This window comes from Pungitius pungitius, chromosome 14 (genome assembly GCF_949316345.1).
Source record: "Pungitius pungitius chromosome 14, fPunPun2.1, whole genome shotgun sequence".
Lineage (NCBI taxonomy): Eukaryota > Metazoa > Chordata > Actinopteri > Perciformes > Gasterosteidae > Pungitius > Pungitius pungitius.
The window spans coordinates 1,356,860-1,372,017 of record NC_084913.1 but is presented as its reverse complement, the minus strand read 5'-3'; the positions used below and the strand labels follow the sequence as shown (position 1 = coordinate 1,372,017).

At 47.3% G+C, this 15,158-nt stretch overlaps 3 protein-coding genes across 3 annotated transcripts in view; all 3 read right to left on the bottom strand.

Moving 5' to 3' along the window:
• LOC134104130 (NLR family CARD domain-containing protein 3-like) overlaps positions 1-15,158 on the bottom strand; it is a 189,417-nt gene that overhangs the window by 27,906 nt on the left and 146,353 nt on the right. The gene's annotated exons all lie outside the window — the stretch shown is intronic.
• Positions 1,501-12,071, bottom strand: LOC134104125 (stonustoxin subunit beta-like). The gene is made up of 3 exons (XM_062557450.1): positions 11,902-12,071; positions 3,079-3,125; positions 1,501-2,959 (listed from the first exon to the last, which is right to left on the bottom strand). Exons 2-3 carry the CDS (start codon positions 3,098-3,100, stop codon positions 2,358-2,360), a joined length of 624 nt encoding a protein of 207 aa, XP_062413434.1. The 5' UTR covers positions 3,101-3,125; positions 11,902-12,071; the 3' UTR covers positions 1,501-2,357.
• LOC134104122 (NLR family CARD domain-containing protein 3-like) overlaps positions 12,991-15,158 on the bottom strand; it is a 32,921-nt gene continuing 30,753 nt past the window's right edge. Inside the window, exon 7 of the mRNA XM_062557446.1 lies at positions 12,991-14,828. Coding sequence (XP_062413430.1) covers positions 13,021-14,828 — 1,808 coding nt within the window. The 3' untranslated portion in view covers positions 12,991-13,020. The remainder of the gene's footprint in view (positions 14,829-15,158) is intronic.

Here is a 15,158-nt window from a genome sequence, read left to right as displayed (position 1 = left end):
CTGCAGCAAAAGATTTTTAATTAACTGTTGGGACTAGTTTCATTTAAAAAGACATCATTTCTCTTCTCATATTTATTTGTTTTAGTCATTTTATTAAGCAGCAAATCCAGAAGTTGGATGTGGAGCAGGCAGTTAGAGGGTTAATCAGAATAAAACCAGAGGTTTTCAGAATCAGATTAAACAATGATTAAAATAAGTTTTAGTAAAAAGGTTGAACAAGAGGAACCTTTGAAGGGCACTTTGAAGGAGACACGTGTCTGGATTGAGACGCGGCCAAACCTTTGGAGTCGTGAAGGAGACGAATGTTCAGAATGGAACGCAGCCGAACAAAAGCATTTGAAGGTTTAATGATGTTGGACTGAAGGGGGGGGGGGGTCAGCAGCTGCTAGATGATTAAGATGAAGCTGTTTGTCTGTCGTGTTTCTGATCAATCAATCAATGGACTTGTTCTCTTTCATCATGTTGTTGATCCGATCTGCTCTCATCCAGACGCTCCGGTGTACAAACCCACTGACTTCTAACGCCATCCGCTGTGTATTATAGGAAATAAAAAGCATTTTCACTAATGAAAAACCAAAATAAAGTCCAAATAAAGTCTCTTTTTTCCAACATCTGGTGTGAATGTGTTTATTTTTAAAGTAAAGTTCATGTGTTCATAGAGACGTCTTTATTCCTTTTATACTCAACTGATCCTAGGTAGTACCGTTTGAAGTAGTAGTACTAGCTAGAATATTGAGATATGTATATTATTTAATTCATTCAGCACAAACAATAGAAACAAATGAAATAAAAATCACTTAAGTAGCAAAACCGCTTTAAACAAAGTAAAATCTTTGTAGCATTCAAATGTAAACTACTTAGTACATAAAAGTACAAATACCTGAAGTATGGAGTATTTGTGGTAGGGTTGGTATTTGTGAACTGCACCACACAAAACCACTTAAAACTCATCAAAAAGTGATTTTACATATAAACACAGAGGTAAATAAATGAGTCAAAGTATTTCTATTCCAGTGTAGACACATTGACCTGCCGCTCCGGGTCCACCTGCACAGGTGAGGTCCCGCCGGCCCCCTCTGGTCCCGGGTGGGACCCGGTGGTCTCAGGAGTCTGCTTGTGGTTCAGGTCTCTGGTGGAGCTGCTGCTGGACTTCATGGAGACGCTGGAGGAGGAGAAGCTGGACGCAGTCCGCCGCGGTCCGGACCTGGGGGAGGAGCTGGCTCAGCTGGTGGGTCACATGTGATGACGTCATGGCGTTCCCCTGTGAGGTCATCGTTGACTCTCTGCTGTCACTCAGCTACTGGCCCACGTGGTGGAGCGTTTGTCCAGTCGGGTTCTCCAGAGCTCAGTGGGATGACCTCTGACCTCTGGCTCCTCATCATCATCATCATTGTGTCAAATATTAAAGACTTGCTTTGTTGTCCTGACAAAATGTGACTGGTTTAATTCAACATGAACCTTTTAGTTAAAACACAGATCTTCTTCATCTTCATCACCATAAATCATGTCACTGTGAAACTGAAGCAGCTCTTTCATCAACATTCTCTGGGGATTAAAACTTATTGCAGCTAAATCTTGAGTGTTTTATTGTTAATTTAAAACCTTTACATTAACAATGAAAAGTCCCTTAAGAAGCAGGAAGTCATGTGACTAAAGAGCTGGAGACCAAAGTGACCCTCACAGGCCACCATCTGATTCACCACAAACCAACTATTGATTAATAGAAATAAAAAGGCTCTTCTGCGTTATGGACATTTACTCGTTTCTCAGGTTCTTGTTGAAGAAAGAAAAGTTTATGACACGACGAGCAGAACGCTGCTCATCAATAAAGTTTCACATTAAACACCTTTACTAACAATTATACAACACAAAGTACTACATGGAGGGACTAAACGTTGTACTTCTATGTAACTTTAATAAAAACACAAGTAACTAATATCTGTCATTAAAGCTTTTTTTCAGAGGTTTGCTGAAGCTTTAAAAAGGAACAAAGCAGATAATGTGAAATGATCTTTAATGTGACACATTGAAATATTTGAAGTTAAAATTTGAGTACAATTTATCAAACAGATACATTAGTCGTATAAAATGTCTTCTTGAACATTGTGACACATAAAGATTAAGATTAAACTGTAATGAGGAGCCAACATCTAAATGATGATTATTGATTCATCCACAGAGGCATCGAGCACAGAGACATTAAAACACACCTCGCTGAGCTCTTTCACACGTTCATCTGCAACAGCACAAGTCCCAGAGAGCTGTGGACCCCCAGAGTCCAGACCAGCTCAGGTACCCCTCACCTGCTCCACCTGCACCTACACCCACATGGACCTCCATCAGCTGTACAGACTGAACTAGGTGGTGAGCAGAGAGGAAGCTTCTCCACCAGGAGGAGACTCTCCGTCCTGAAGAGGACACAAAGACACTGAGGAACCAGAACTGAACCAGAACCCAAACCCAAACCCAAACCCAGGATAAAGAGGTTCAGAAAATGTGGTGCTGAAGGTGTGGAGGTGGATCAGTGAGTCAGAGGAGACTCTGTAGAAGGACAGAGAGCCAGCAGGACAGTCCACATACACTGCTACTCTACCAGAGGAGGAGGAGGAGGAGATGATGGGTGTTTCTGTATTATTGTGACAGACATGGTAAACTCCATAAGAGCAGATCAGACTCCAGGACTGATCATTGCATCCAAACACACAGTCATCACTGTCTCCTTTCCTCTTGATTCCTCTGTAACTCACTGATACAATAACTCTTTCGCTCCACTCGACCTCCCAGTAACAGCGACCAGTCAGACCAGTTCTACACAGCAGCTGAGGCCAGTTGTCAAATCTTTCTGGATGATCAGGATGTGACTGAACCTCCTTCTCCACATATGTCACCTTCCTGTTGTTGTCAGACAGTTTGAGTTCTCTGTTTACTGTGTTTGGGTCGATTGTGAGTTCACAGGAATCTGATGAGAGAACAAGACACAATACAGCTGCAGTTATTAATCATGTGTTCATCTAGTGACATCACAGAGGTGAATGAGTGATGTCACAGTGTGATGAATCCAACTCAAAGCTCACTTACACTTCCTCAGACCTGGTGTCATCCATCGGACTCCAGCAGGCTCCACCCTGAAAGGAGGAGGGGGGTCAGAGCAGCATGGAGACATGGACATGACATCACTCTCATACACACAGCTTGGTCCTTCATGTCCACATGGACCACCTCTTCTTCTTCTGATTGGCCCATGACCACAGCTCATCATGTTCACTCATTCATCATCTGTTAGGATTAGTGCATGTTAACGTGTTAGAAACCTACTACAGGTCTAAAGTACTACCAGCATGAAGTACTACGAGCATAAAGTACTACAGGCCTGTGGTGGCGGGCGTGGTTTTGGCTCGGCTGCAGAGGGAGAGAGAGGGGGAGTGGCTCGGGGAACAGTGCCAGGTGCAAACGCTTGACAACCAGCTGGGGTGAATTAACGTTTGTCCTCTCGCCCCTATAATAACAGTGAGGCGGGCGAGCGAGGAGGGGCCCACCCCGAGCGAGCGCGATACCGGCGGATTGTGTCCGAACAAAAATAAAAAGCATTTGAAACCTGCCACCCTGAGGTCCTGTGCCGTGTCTGTAGCCCCCACGCACCCACACCGTACAGTGGCGCCCAACTCGGCGGAGGATGACAGACGAGGGGCAGCAGGGCATGCCGACCCAACCAGTGCTCGCGCTGGGGCAAAGGATGGGGGTAATAGAAGAGTCCAACAGCGCCTGGTGCAGCCCCATCGTTCTGGTGGCCAAGAAGGATGGGACTGTGCGGTTCTGCGTGGACTACCGCAAGGTGAACGACGTGTCACGATTCGACGCCTACCCAATGCCCCGGGTCGACGAACTCCTGGACCGGCTGGGCACTGCACGTTTTTTTACGACCCTGGATTTAACTAAGGGCTACTGGCAGATCCCCCTGTCGTCAGAGTCCAAAGAGAAAACTGCTTTCTCCACTCCGTATGGTTTGTACCAATTTACCATGCTTCCCTTTGGCTTGTTCGGTGCCCCGGCCACGTTCCAGCGCCTCATGGACAAGGTGCTGCGTCCGCACGCCGCATATGCAGCCGCATACCTGGATGACGTCATTATCCACAGCACCACCTGGGTGGAGCATGTGCGGCGGGTGGGTGCGGTGCTGGAGTCGCTGAGGCGGGCCGGGCTCACGGCCAACCCAGGGAAGTGTGCAGTTGGACGGAGGGAGGTACGGTATCTGGGGTACCACTTGGGGGGGGGGCAGGTGCGTCCTCAGGTGGACAAGACAGCGGCAATTGCAGCCTGCCCGCGCCCCAAGACGAAAAAGGAGGTGAGGCGGGTTTTGGGGCTGGCAGGTTACTACAGACGGTTCATCGCCGGGTTTGCGGACCTCACCAGCCCCTTGACCGACCTGACCCGGAAAGGTGCGTCAGATCCGGTCCAGTGGTCGGAGCAGTGCCAGCGGGCGTTTGAGAAGGTAAAACAGACTCTCTGTGGGGAGCCACTCCTCCACACACCTAACTTTTCTCTCCCGTTTGTGCTGCAGACCGACGCGTCGGACAGAGGGCTGGGGGCCGTTTTGTCCCAGGAGGTCGAGGGGGTCGACCGCCCCGTGGTCTACATCAGCCGGAAACTGTCGGAGAGGGAGGCCAGGTACAGCACGGTGGAGAAGGAGTGCCTGGCCATCCGGTGGGCGGTGGGCTCCCTGCGCTACTACCTCCTGGGACGCCCATTCACCCTCTGCTCGGACCACGCCCCGCTCCAATGGCTCCACCGCATGAAGGATACTAACGCCCGGATCACTCGGTGGTATCTGGCCATGCAGCCTTTTAACTTCAAGGTGGTCCATAGGCCGGGGACGCAGATGGTCGTGGCGGACGTCCTCTCTCGCCCTCTGGAGGGAGGGGGGGGGGAGTAAGCTAGGCCGGACGGCTCCCCGGCCTAAGACGGGCGGTGGGGGTATGTGGTGGCGGGCGTGGTTTTGGCTCGGCTGCAGAGGGAGAGAGAGGGGGAGTGGCTCGGGGAACAGTGCCAGGTGCAAACGCTTGACAACCAGCTGGGGTGAATTAACGTTTGTCCTCTCGCCCCTATAATAACAGTGAGGCGGGCGAGCGAGGAGGGGCCCACCCCGAGCGAGCGCGATACCGGCGGATTGTGTCCGAACAAAAATAAAAAGCATTTGAAACCTGCCACCCTGAGGTCCTGTGCCGTGTCTGTAGCCCCCACGCACCCACACCGTACAAGGCCTAAAGTACTATGAGCATGAAGTACTACGAACACAAAGTACTACCAGCATGAAGTACTACGAGCATGAAGTACTACGAGTACAAAGTACTGCCAGCATGAAGTACTACGAGCATGAAGTACATCAGATACAAACAACCAGACTTCAGCACCTTGATGCTGAAGAACTGTGGACAAACAAACGAAGAAGAATGAAGCGTCCTTAGAAGCCTCCCAACACGCATCAACACGCACGGCGTGAGGAGGACACACAAGTTGTGTGAAACAGTGAAACAACAGTGACGAGCTGCAGACTCTCAGTCTGAAGAACAATATCTGCTCCTGTGGAAGGAGGTTCTCTCCTGCTGCTCATGTTGTTCACAAGAAGAACAGAAGTTCTTCATCATGTGGAACTTCAATGACCTCGTGTGTCTCAGCAGCTGGATCAGTCCAGAGTGACAAAGTGAATTTATTCATTGTGTAACTGCTCAAGCTGCATCAATGGAAGTGATTTTCAAGTAAATCCAAAGTAAGTTCACTTTTAACTGATGGAGACTGATGGAGACTGATGGCACCATCAGCATCATAAACATCTATGTCTTTCTATTATTTTCATGTTTTTTGTTTACAATAAACGAGAAGCAAGCTGACAACAAGGTGCTCCTGGTTCCTGTTGGGGGGCTGCGAGTCGGACACCTGGACCCGATCTCCCTGTGTGGCTAAAACAATAGGTCGAGGAAATAGGAGCCATAGGAAAGGCCAAAAGGAAACGGTTTAGCCAATACACATATAGTGCTTTACATGTTGCTACTCAAAGACACTTCACAGTAAAACCAGCACATTTACCACATCAACACAGATACAGCAATAAAACCAACACATAAAACAGTCAAATTAAAAGCAACTAAAACAGAGTGTACAACTTTCCTAGTGAGGAGATATTTTTAAATCCTTCCACATTCAGTCGATTGTCTGCCAGACTTTTTCTCTGTGTAGCCCTATTTGTTTTGTGTAACGGAACTCGGATAGAGAGCAAGTGTTCTTTCAAGGAGAAACGGCGGCGTATCATGGAATGTCTGAAGGGTCCTGCGCTAGCTGTGGTTAAAGCTGTCAGAACTGCTGATCCAGAGGTTAGTCCAGCTCGGTGCTTAGATGCCATTGAGAGTGCTTTTGGATCTGCGGAGACTGGCGAAGACTTGTATTTTGCCTTTAGGTTGTTACAGCAGCAGCCAAAGGAAAAGTTGTCGGACTTTCTTAGGCGTTTGGAGTTGTCGTTGAGCAAGGTGGTTCGTCGTGAAGGTCTCCCTCCAGGCCGGGCCAACCGCGCTCGAGTGGAGCAGTTGCTGCGAGGTGCAGTCCGTCTTTCGACTCGGATGTGAACTTTTGTTATCGCTGTGGTGAAAACGGCCATTTCTCTGCCAAATGTCATAATGCAGAGAATCAGGCCAAAGTGATCCAGAAGTTGATTCAATCTCTAAAGAAAGCTAAACAGGGTGAATCATCAGCTCAAGCAACAGGAGGCAGTCACACAGTGTGTTCAGCTAAGAAAAGTGAGATAATCAGAGTGCAGAGAGACATTCCCCAGGGATTAATTGGCCCCTCTTACATTGTACCAGTGAAGATAAATTGGCAACCATGCAACGCTCTCCTTGATAGCGGCTCCCAAGTCACAATAATCTTTGAGTCCTGGTACAAGCGTCATTTACCTGATGTCACAATCCAGCCAGTGTCCGGGTTGGCAATATGGGGGTTGAGCGAAAACAGTTACCCTTACCTGGGATATGTGGTGGTGGATATGGCATTTCCAGAGAAGGTAACAGGCACCAAAGAGAACCTGTCAGTCTTGGCTCTGATTTGCCCAAGTCCCTCAAGTCCTGAGCAGACTCCTGTGATTTTAGGCACCAATGCTAACCTGTTCCGATGGCCAAGACCCACAGACCTTAAGTCCCTGCGATCCTTCTTGGGTTTTTGTGGTTATTACAGACGCTTCATAGCGAACTACTCTTCCATAGTTAGGCCCCTCACTGAACTGACCAGGGGCTATGCGCCAACTCAGCCTGGAAAGAAGCAGGTCCTGGACAAGAACAAGACCTACTTTAAAGTTTCAGAACCGTTCAAAGACAGATGGGACCAGTCCTGCACGGACGCTTTCAATCGCATCATTCAATGTCTGATTAATGCCCCCGTGTTGGCATTTGCCGATGCCAGCAAGCCATATGTCTTACATACTGATGCAAGTTTCCAAGGGATTGGTGCCGTGCTTTACCAAGAACACCCAGAAGGGCTAAGGCCTGTCGCCTTTGCCAGCAGAAAGTTGAGCTCTCCAGAACAGCGATATCCAGTACACCAGTTGGAGTTCCTGGCACTGAAGTGGGCGGTAGTTGATAAATTCCACGACTACCTTTATGGAGCCAGGTTTACTGTACGCACCGACAACAACCCATTGACCTATGTGCTTACCACGGCCAAACTCAACGCGACTGATCATCGTTGGCTTGCAGCCTTGGCCACCTATGATTTTGACATACAGTATCGGCCGGGTAAAGCGAACATAGATGCTGATTTGTTGTCCCGCAACATCCCTGAAGAGGTAGAGGATGGAGAATGGGATAGCATGGCCCAGAATGTGGTGAAGTCCATATGTCAGTGGGTGCAGGTGGAAGACACACCAGACACGTCCCTGAGATGTGTGGTGCAGTTAGAAGACACTTCAGCCGGTAGTCCAGACGTGTATGCCTTTCCGTCACAGTTACACTTGAGCTCAGTGGAGCAACTGTCAAAATCAGAATTAGTGGCTGCTCAGAAAAGAGATCCAGTGGTTAGGCAGGTGATTGAGGCTGTGAAACGGGGAGTTTGGCCTAGTGGCAAAGATGTAAATCCAGAGATGAGGTTGATGAAGAGGGAAGTTGGCAGACTTGTGATGAGAGATGGACTTCTGCTCCGAGCGAGTAAGAAAGCTGCAGAGGAGACACTTCAGTTAGTGCTGCCGGCCCATCTCAGAGAAGTGGTGTTCCATTCTCTTCATGACGACATGGGTCACTTAGGAGTGGAACGACTGACTGACCTTATAAGAGCAAGATTTTACTGGCCGAGGATGGCTCAAGATGCAGAGCAGTATATCAGAAATTGTGGACTATGTCTCACTCGCAAAGCACCTGCCAAGAAAGCTGCTCCCCTACATCACATAACTAGCAGTGGTCCACTGGACCTGGTGTGTATTGACTTTTTGTCCATGGAACCCGATTCCAGAGGCATTAGTAACGTCTTGGTGGTGACAGACCATTATACCAGATATGCTCAAGCCTTCCCTGCGAGGAATCAGAAAGCCCTGACGGTAGCACGGATCCTGGTTGAAAAGTATTTTGTACACTATGGCTTACCTGCTAGGATTCATTCTGATCAGGGAAGAGATTTTGAGTCGAGACTGATCAAAGACATGCTGACAACCTTGGGCATACCGATATCACGAACGACTCCGTACCATCCACAAGGAGATCCACAGCCGGAGCGTTTCAACCGTACACTGCTCTCTATGTTGGCGACATTGGGGCACGAGAAGAAGAGATCCTGGAGTCAACATCTAGTCTCATTAGTGCATGCATACAACAGCACGAAGAGTGACGCAACTGGATACTCTCCTTACTACTTGATGTTTGGTAGGGAAGCAAGACTACCAGTAGATCTGTGTTTCAACACAACACAACCTGGGAGCCAGGAAAGAGAGCGTTACCAGTATGTTGAAAGCCTGAAGCGTGACCTGCAAAGAGCCTACGAACTGGCCAACCAAGCTGCCGACAAGACTCACTTGCGCAACAAGAGAGCCTATGACCAGAAGGTCAGTTTTCAGAACATCCAGGAAGGAGACCGGGTTCTTCTCAAGAATTTAGGACTCAAAGGGAAACACAAGCTGGTCGGCCGATGGAGTGCCATACCGCATGTGGTGGTAGGCAAGATGCCGAACTTACCTGTATTCCGTGTGAAACCTGAAGGGGGCCGAGGTGGAGTTAGGACCCTCCATCGAGATCACATCTTACCAATTGGGCCGTCAGTGAGGATCCCACCAGCTGAAGATTGTGAGGAAGTCCCGAGACCGAGAACACGCTCAATCAATAAAAGACAAATACAACCAATAAGGAGTCAAAGAGAAGAGGGCACAGAGCCGTCCGATTCCTCGTCTGATGTGGAGGGTAACAGGTCCTGTAGACCATACCGGGAGTATCTGGAGAACCTACTAAAGAGGAGAGAAGAATATGATGGAGATTCGGAGAGCTCAGAGAACGAGGAGGCCAGAGAACTGACTCCTGACGGTGCCGCAGAGGAGCCTGAGGCGGACGGAGAAGAAAAAGAAGGGCCGGCACTGACCAACACAGACTCCTACAACTCTGAAACAGACCTGGAGGATGGGAGAAAAACTGTTGGTGCCCCAAAACAAAGACTGAGCTCTAAATCAAAAACCGACAGAGTACTTAGGTCACAGACCCGTGGGAAAAGAACAGTAAAACCAGTGTTGAGACTTACCTATGATGAACCTGGAAAAGCTAGTGAGCAACCTCTAACAATTGCGCATAGAGGTATCATTATCAAACTAGGGTAAAACTAGAGCATGTTTAGTTCCAAATAAGTATCCAGTTCTGATGGGCTCTTTCTCATACATAGTTAAAGGATAAATAACATGTAATGTTAAGAGTGCCTGGTTTATGTCTATGAGGACATTTAGACATTTAGTAAGGGGAGGATGTAGCCCTATGGCCAATTGGGTTGTATCTTGGAATGATTGTATTTTATTTGTGTGTTTGTTATTGTAGTTAATGTTGAGCATGTTTAAACATTGTATTAATTGAAGGGATAGTACTCCAATGAGAAAAGAGGGAGAGAAGAAGAAGAGGAAGAGGGATGAAAAAGAGGGAGAGAAGAAGAAGAGGAAGAGGGACGAAAAAGAGGGAAAGAAGAAGAAGAAGGGGAAACACGAGAAAAGGGAAAGAGAAGAAGAAGGGGATACGAAGAAGGATGACGGACAATAACAAGACAGCGTAAAGTGAGACGGTAGAGGGATTAACGAGCGGAACGGCGAGTGACTCTCCACTACAAAAGACAGCAATATCTGCACGATTGCGCCGTTTATAGGACCGCCGCGGCAATAGCGGAGTGAGCCAGGGTTTAGCTTGGGAGATCCGGACCTGCACGAGAGGGAGAGAGAGTATCCAACCCGGCCACTCTTTTAACCATCGGTTCGCGGATCCGGAGGGACCAACACCGCTGCGGCCGTCTGCGACGACAGCCCGATTTCCGACTCGCCAACACCGTGAGGAGGACGAGTGAGTGTTTCCTTTTCGGGGGGCACTTTGGCGTGAAGTAGCCATTTTTCTTGTGAGGAGGCTTCCCCGCTCCCTCCCCCGCGCAACAAGCCTGCACCGTACAGTGGACAATTGATTGGGTACCCACGTTTGGTTTATGTATATTAGTTAGTTACCTGCCGGCTTAGATAAATATTGGTTGGACAGAAGCCTAATGTTTGAGTGTTATTTTATGTGTATTTGTGAATCCCATGTCCAGTAAAAGGTTAAATGTATTCTATTGTGTACGTGGTATGTCTTCCTAAATAATTGGTGTGATAAGGTGCTAAAATAATAGGGATAACAGTGTAGTAACCTAGTATTGATTATATAAATTAAATAGTTAAGAATTCGGGCAGCGCACTCCTTTAACAAAGCCAGGACAGCTAGGGGGCGCTACATCTGTTTAATTACAGCTGCCGTATTCCTTGTTTTGCGTCTTATATGCTTCACCTCCTCATATATTTGATCAGTTGCTGATCAGCAGGTGAGAAATATGCTGCGCGGCGTCTTCTCCATTTCAGCATCAGTGAATGTGTGATGGACACCGTGGTCTACTTAAGAAAGCTGTGGACCTGCACTGATCCCAGATATGTGACCTGGATCCACTGAGCTCCTCCTTCTCAGCGCGACTCAGCAAACGTGCAACAGATTAAGATCAAACTAAGTCAAGCTGAGCTTAATCTCTTTCTTTATTGTACTTTTGTGCAATACCCCCCTGGTCCACAATCATCTGTTGGTTCTTCACTGAGTGTCTGTGGCAGACTGTCACCTGTAGTTTCAACAAGTCCAACTTATCATCCAGGGATCTGGCTCTCAGTGCAAAGCACCAAAACCTGAAGCTGAGCTCCTTTAAAACACCAAACATTCCTGCTGTGATGATCCATCAAGACGGTTTGAACATATTGTTTCTTTAACTGTGTCATTTAGTAATAACGTGTGACTAAAGGACAACACACACTGGAGGCAGATGATCAGCTTCTAAACATCCAGGTGACGACGTTGACTCATATCAACCCACCATGATGCCTTCAACGTGTCAGGAGACACCTCTGTCCTCTCTGATAACAACAAGACAAGGCTCCAGAGACACAAGCCTTTCGTCACCTTCCTCCCTGTTTAGGGAACAGTCATCCTGACTACTCTTCATCACTACTTCTGTCTGTGTTGATGGTCTGATGTGGGAAACAGTTTGATGAGTCTCTGGTAGTTTGAGGTCAGCTTGGTGTCTCAGGGTCACATGACCAGACTGACAGTGGGACAGAGAAAAGGTCTCCAGCTCTACCTCCTCTACCAGACTGATGGTCTGTGGCTGCAGCAGGTGTCTTCATACCTGAGAGTCTCCAGTCTCCAGTGAGGATCCTTCAGTCCATCAGACAGCAGCTTCACTCCTGAGTCTCCTGGATGGTTGAAGCTCAGGTCCAGCTCTCTCAGGTGGGAGAGGTTGGATCTCAGAGCTGAGACCAGAGAAGCACAGCCTTCCTCTGTGATCAGACAGCCTGACAGGCTGCAGACACACAAAACAACACACATGTCACATGACCTGAGGGAGCTGTGAGGACTGCAAGGTCACTGCAGGACTGAGATACTGTCGGCTAGTGAGGGATCATGTGACCATTATTACTTACTGGTTTCCAGACAGAACAAAACACAAAAAAGACCATTAAACTGTACATCAACAATCTTATAACTGATAAATATATTTCCAAAATTTCTATTTCTAACATTTTAGTGAAAACAAAGTCTAACAAATGTTTATGGAAATATTTGGAAAATCAATATTTTATTTAAATCATACAAGAATCATAAGAAGTAAAAAATGTACCATTGATGTAAATAAAGACCAAGTGGACATTGAATCCTGACCTGAGAGTCTCCAGGTCACAGTGTGGACTCTTCAGTCCATCACACAGCAGCTTCACTCCTGAATCCTGCAGGTGGTTGTTACTCAGATCCAGTTCTCTCAGACTAGAGGACTGGGAGCTGAGGGCTGAGGACAGAACTTCACAGCTTCTCCATGAGAGGTTACAGCCACTGAGTCTGAAGAGACAACAACCAACAAGAAAAATAACATGTGTGTTAAAATTAAACTCTCTTTAGTGATGAGTTTGAACTAAAAGGAAATCATGATGATCAAAGAACATTTGTTCAGTGAATGTTTTTACAACTGTTCTTTTTATAATTTAAAACAAGAGGAAAACATCAGTTAATTTGCTCTCTTGTTAACAGGAAGTACTGTAGTATCAGTATCAGGATGAGGAAGGAAGATTTAATGTTGTTAAATTGAGCTGAAAATACAAAGTTAAGCGTCTCTATCCTCCATCTGACTCGTTTTAAAGAAAGATAAAACAAATAATCTTTTTCTTCTGATTTCATGTTTGTCATGTTCTGAATCAGAAATAAACAACCATGATGTCGACATGAAGTCATGATGAATGAATCTAACTCTTATTTACAGAACTTTGTTGGAGGCTTTGACCACTGGCAGCAGCCTCAGAAGAGCCTCCTCTGAAGCAGAGTATTTCTTCAGGTCAAACACCTCCAGATCTTCTTGTGATGACAGTAAGATGAAGACCAGAGCTGACCACTGAGCAGGAGACAGTTCCTCTGTGGAGAGACGTCCTGATCCAAGGTACCATTGGATCTCCTCCACTAGAGAACCATCATTCAGTTCATTCAGACAGTGGAACAGATTGATGCTTTTCTCTGGAGACATATTCTCACTGATCTTCTCCTTGATGTACTGGACTGTCTCCTGATTGGTCTGTGAGCATCTTCTTGTCTGTGTCAGCAGACCTCGTAGGAGACTCTGATTGGTCTCCAGAGAAAGACCCAGAAGGAAGCGGAGGAACAAGTCCAGGTGTCCATTAGGACTCTGTAAGGCCTGGTCCACAGCACTCTGGTAGAGACGCATTGGTTCAGGATTGTGTTTTAAGCGTTTAGACTCCAGGGAGGTTGTTTGTTCTTCTGACAGCAGATTGACACCAGAGCTGAAGAAGGTCAGATGGACATGAAGAGCAGCCAGAAACTCCTGAACACTCAGATGGACGAAGCAGAACACCTTGTCCTGGTACAGTCCTCTCTCCTCTCTGAAGATCTGAGTGAACACTCCTGAGCACACTGAGGCTGCTCTGATATCGATGCCACACTCTGTCAGGTCGGATTCATAGAAGATCAGGTGACCTTTCTGCAGCTGATCAAAGGCCAGTTTTCCCAGAGACTTGATCATCTTCCTGCTCTCTGGACTCCAGTGTGGATCCGTCTCAGCTCCTCCATCGTACTTGACCTTCTTCACTTTGGACTGAACCACCAGGAAGTGGATGTACATCTCAGTCAGGGTCTTGGGCAGATCTCCTCCCTCTCTGGTCTTCAACACGTCCTGCAGAACTCCAGCAGTGATCCAGCAGAAGACTGGGATGTGGCACATGATGTAGAGGCTTCGTGAGGTCTTGATGTGAGAGATGATCCTGCTGGCCTGCTCCTCATCTCTGAACCTCTTCCTGAAGAACTCCTCCTTCTGGGGGTCAGTGAACCCTCTGACCTCTGTCACCATGCCAACACACTCAGGAGGGATCTGATTGGCTGCTGCAGGTCGTGTGGTTATCCAGAGGCGAGCAGAGGGAAGCAGCTTCCCCCTGATGAGGTTTGTGAGGAGCACATCCACTGAGGAGGTCTCTGTGACATCAGTCAGGATCTCATTGTTGTGGAAGTCCAGAGGAAGTCGACACTCATCCAGACCGTCAAAGATGAACACAACCTGGAACTCTTCAAACCTGCAGATTCCTGCTGCTCTGGTTTCACTGAAGAAGTGATGAACAAGTCCCACCAAGCTGAACTTCTTCTCTCTCAGCACATTCAGCTCTCTGAAGGTGAATGGAAATGTGAACTGTATGTCCTGGTGGTCTTTGTCTTCAGCCCAGTCCAGAGTGAACTTCTGTGTTAACACTGTTTTCCCAATGCCAGCCACTCCCTTAGTCATCACTGTTCTGATTGGTTCTTCTCCTCCAGCTGAGGCTTTGAAGAGGTCTTCTCGTTTGATGGTTGTTTCTGGTCTGGCTGGTCTCCTGGATGCTGTTTCAATCTGTCTGACCTCATGTTCTTCCTTGACCTCTGCAGTCCCTCCCTCTGTGATGTAGAGCTCTGTGTAGATCTCATTCAGAAGGGTTGGGTTTCCTGCTTTAGCGATGCCCTCAAACACAGACTGGAACTTCTTCTTCAGGTTGGATTTGAGTTCACGCTGACAAACTGCAGCAGGAAGTCCTGAATGAAGACGACAAAGAAGATCAATGAGTCACAGAATAGATATCAACATGTCCTTTCCTCAGAGAATGACTCCATGAATATATTCTGTCCATCTCTGGAGACATTAGTGAAGGTCTCATTCATCGTGTTGAGGGAAAATGTGTCTTATTATCCAACATATATTCATGTTATAATCAGCTTTAGAGAAATTGGGTAAGTATGGATACAACTAGATTAATATATAGTGTATGTAGACACTAGGAGGAGAACAGGAGGGTCAGCTGACCAGACTGAGCCAGTTAGTCCAGCATCAACAACCAGGTAGAAGGTCTAGTGAAGGACAAGAGG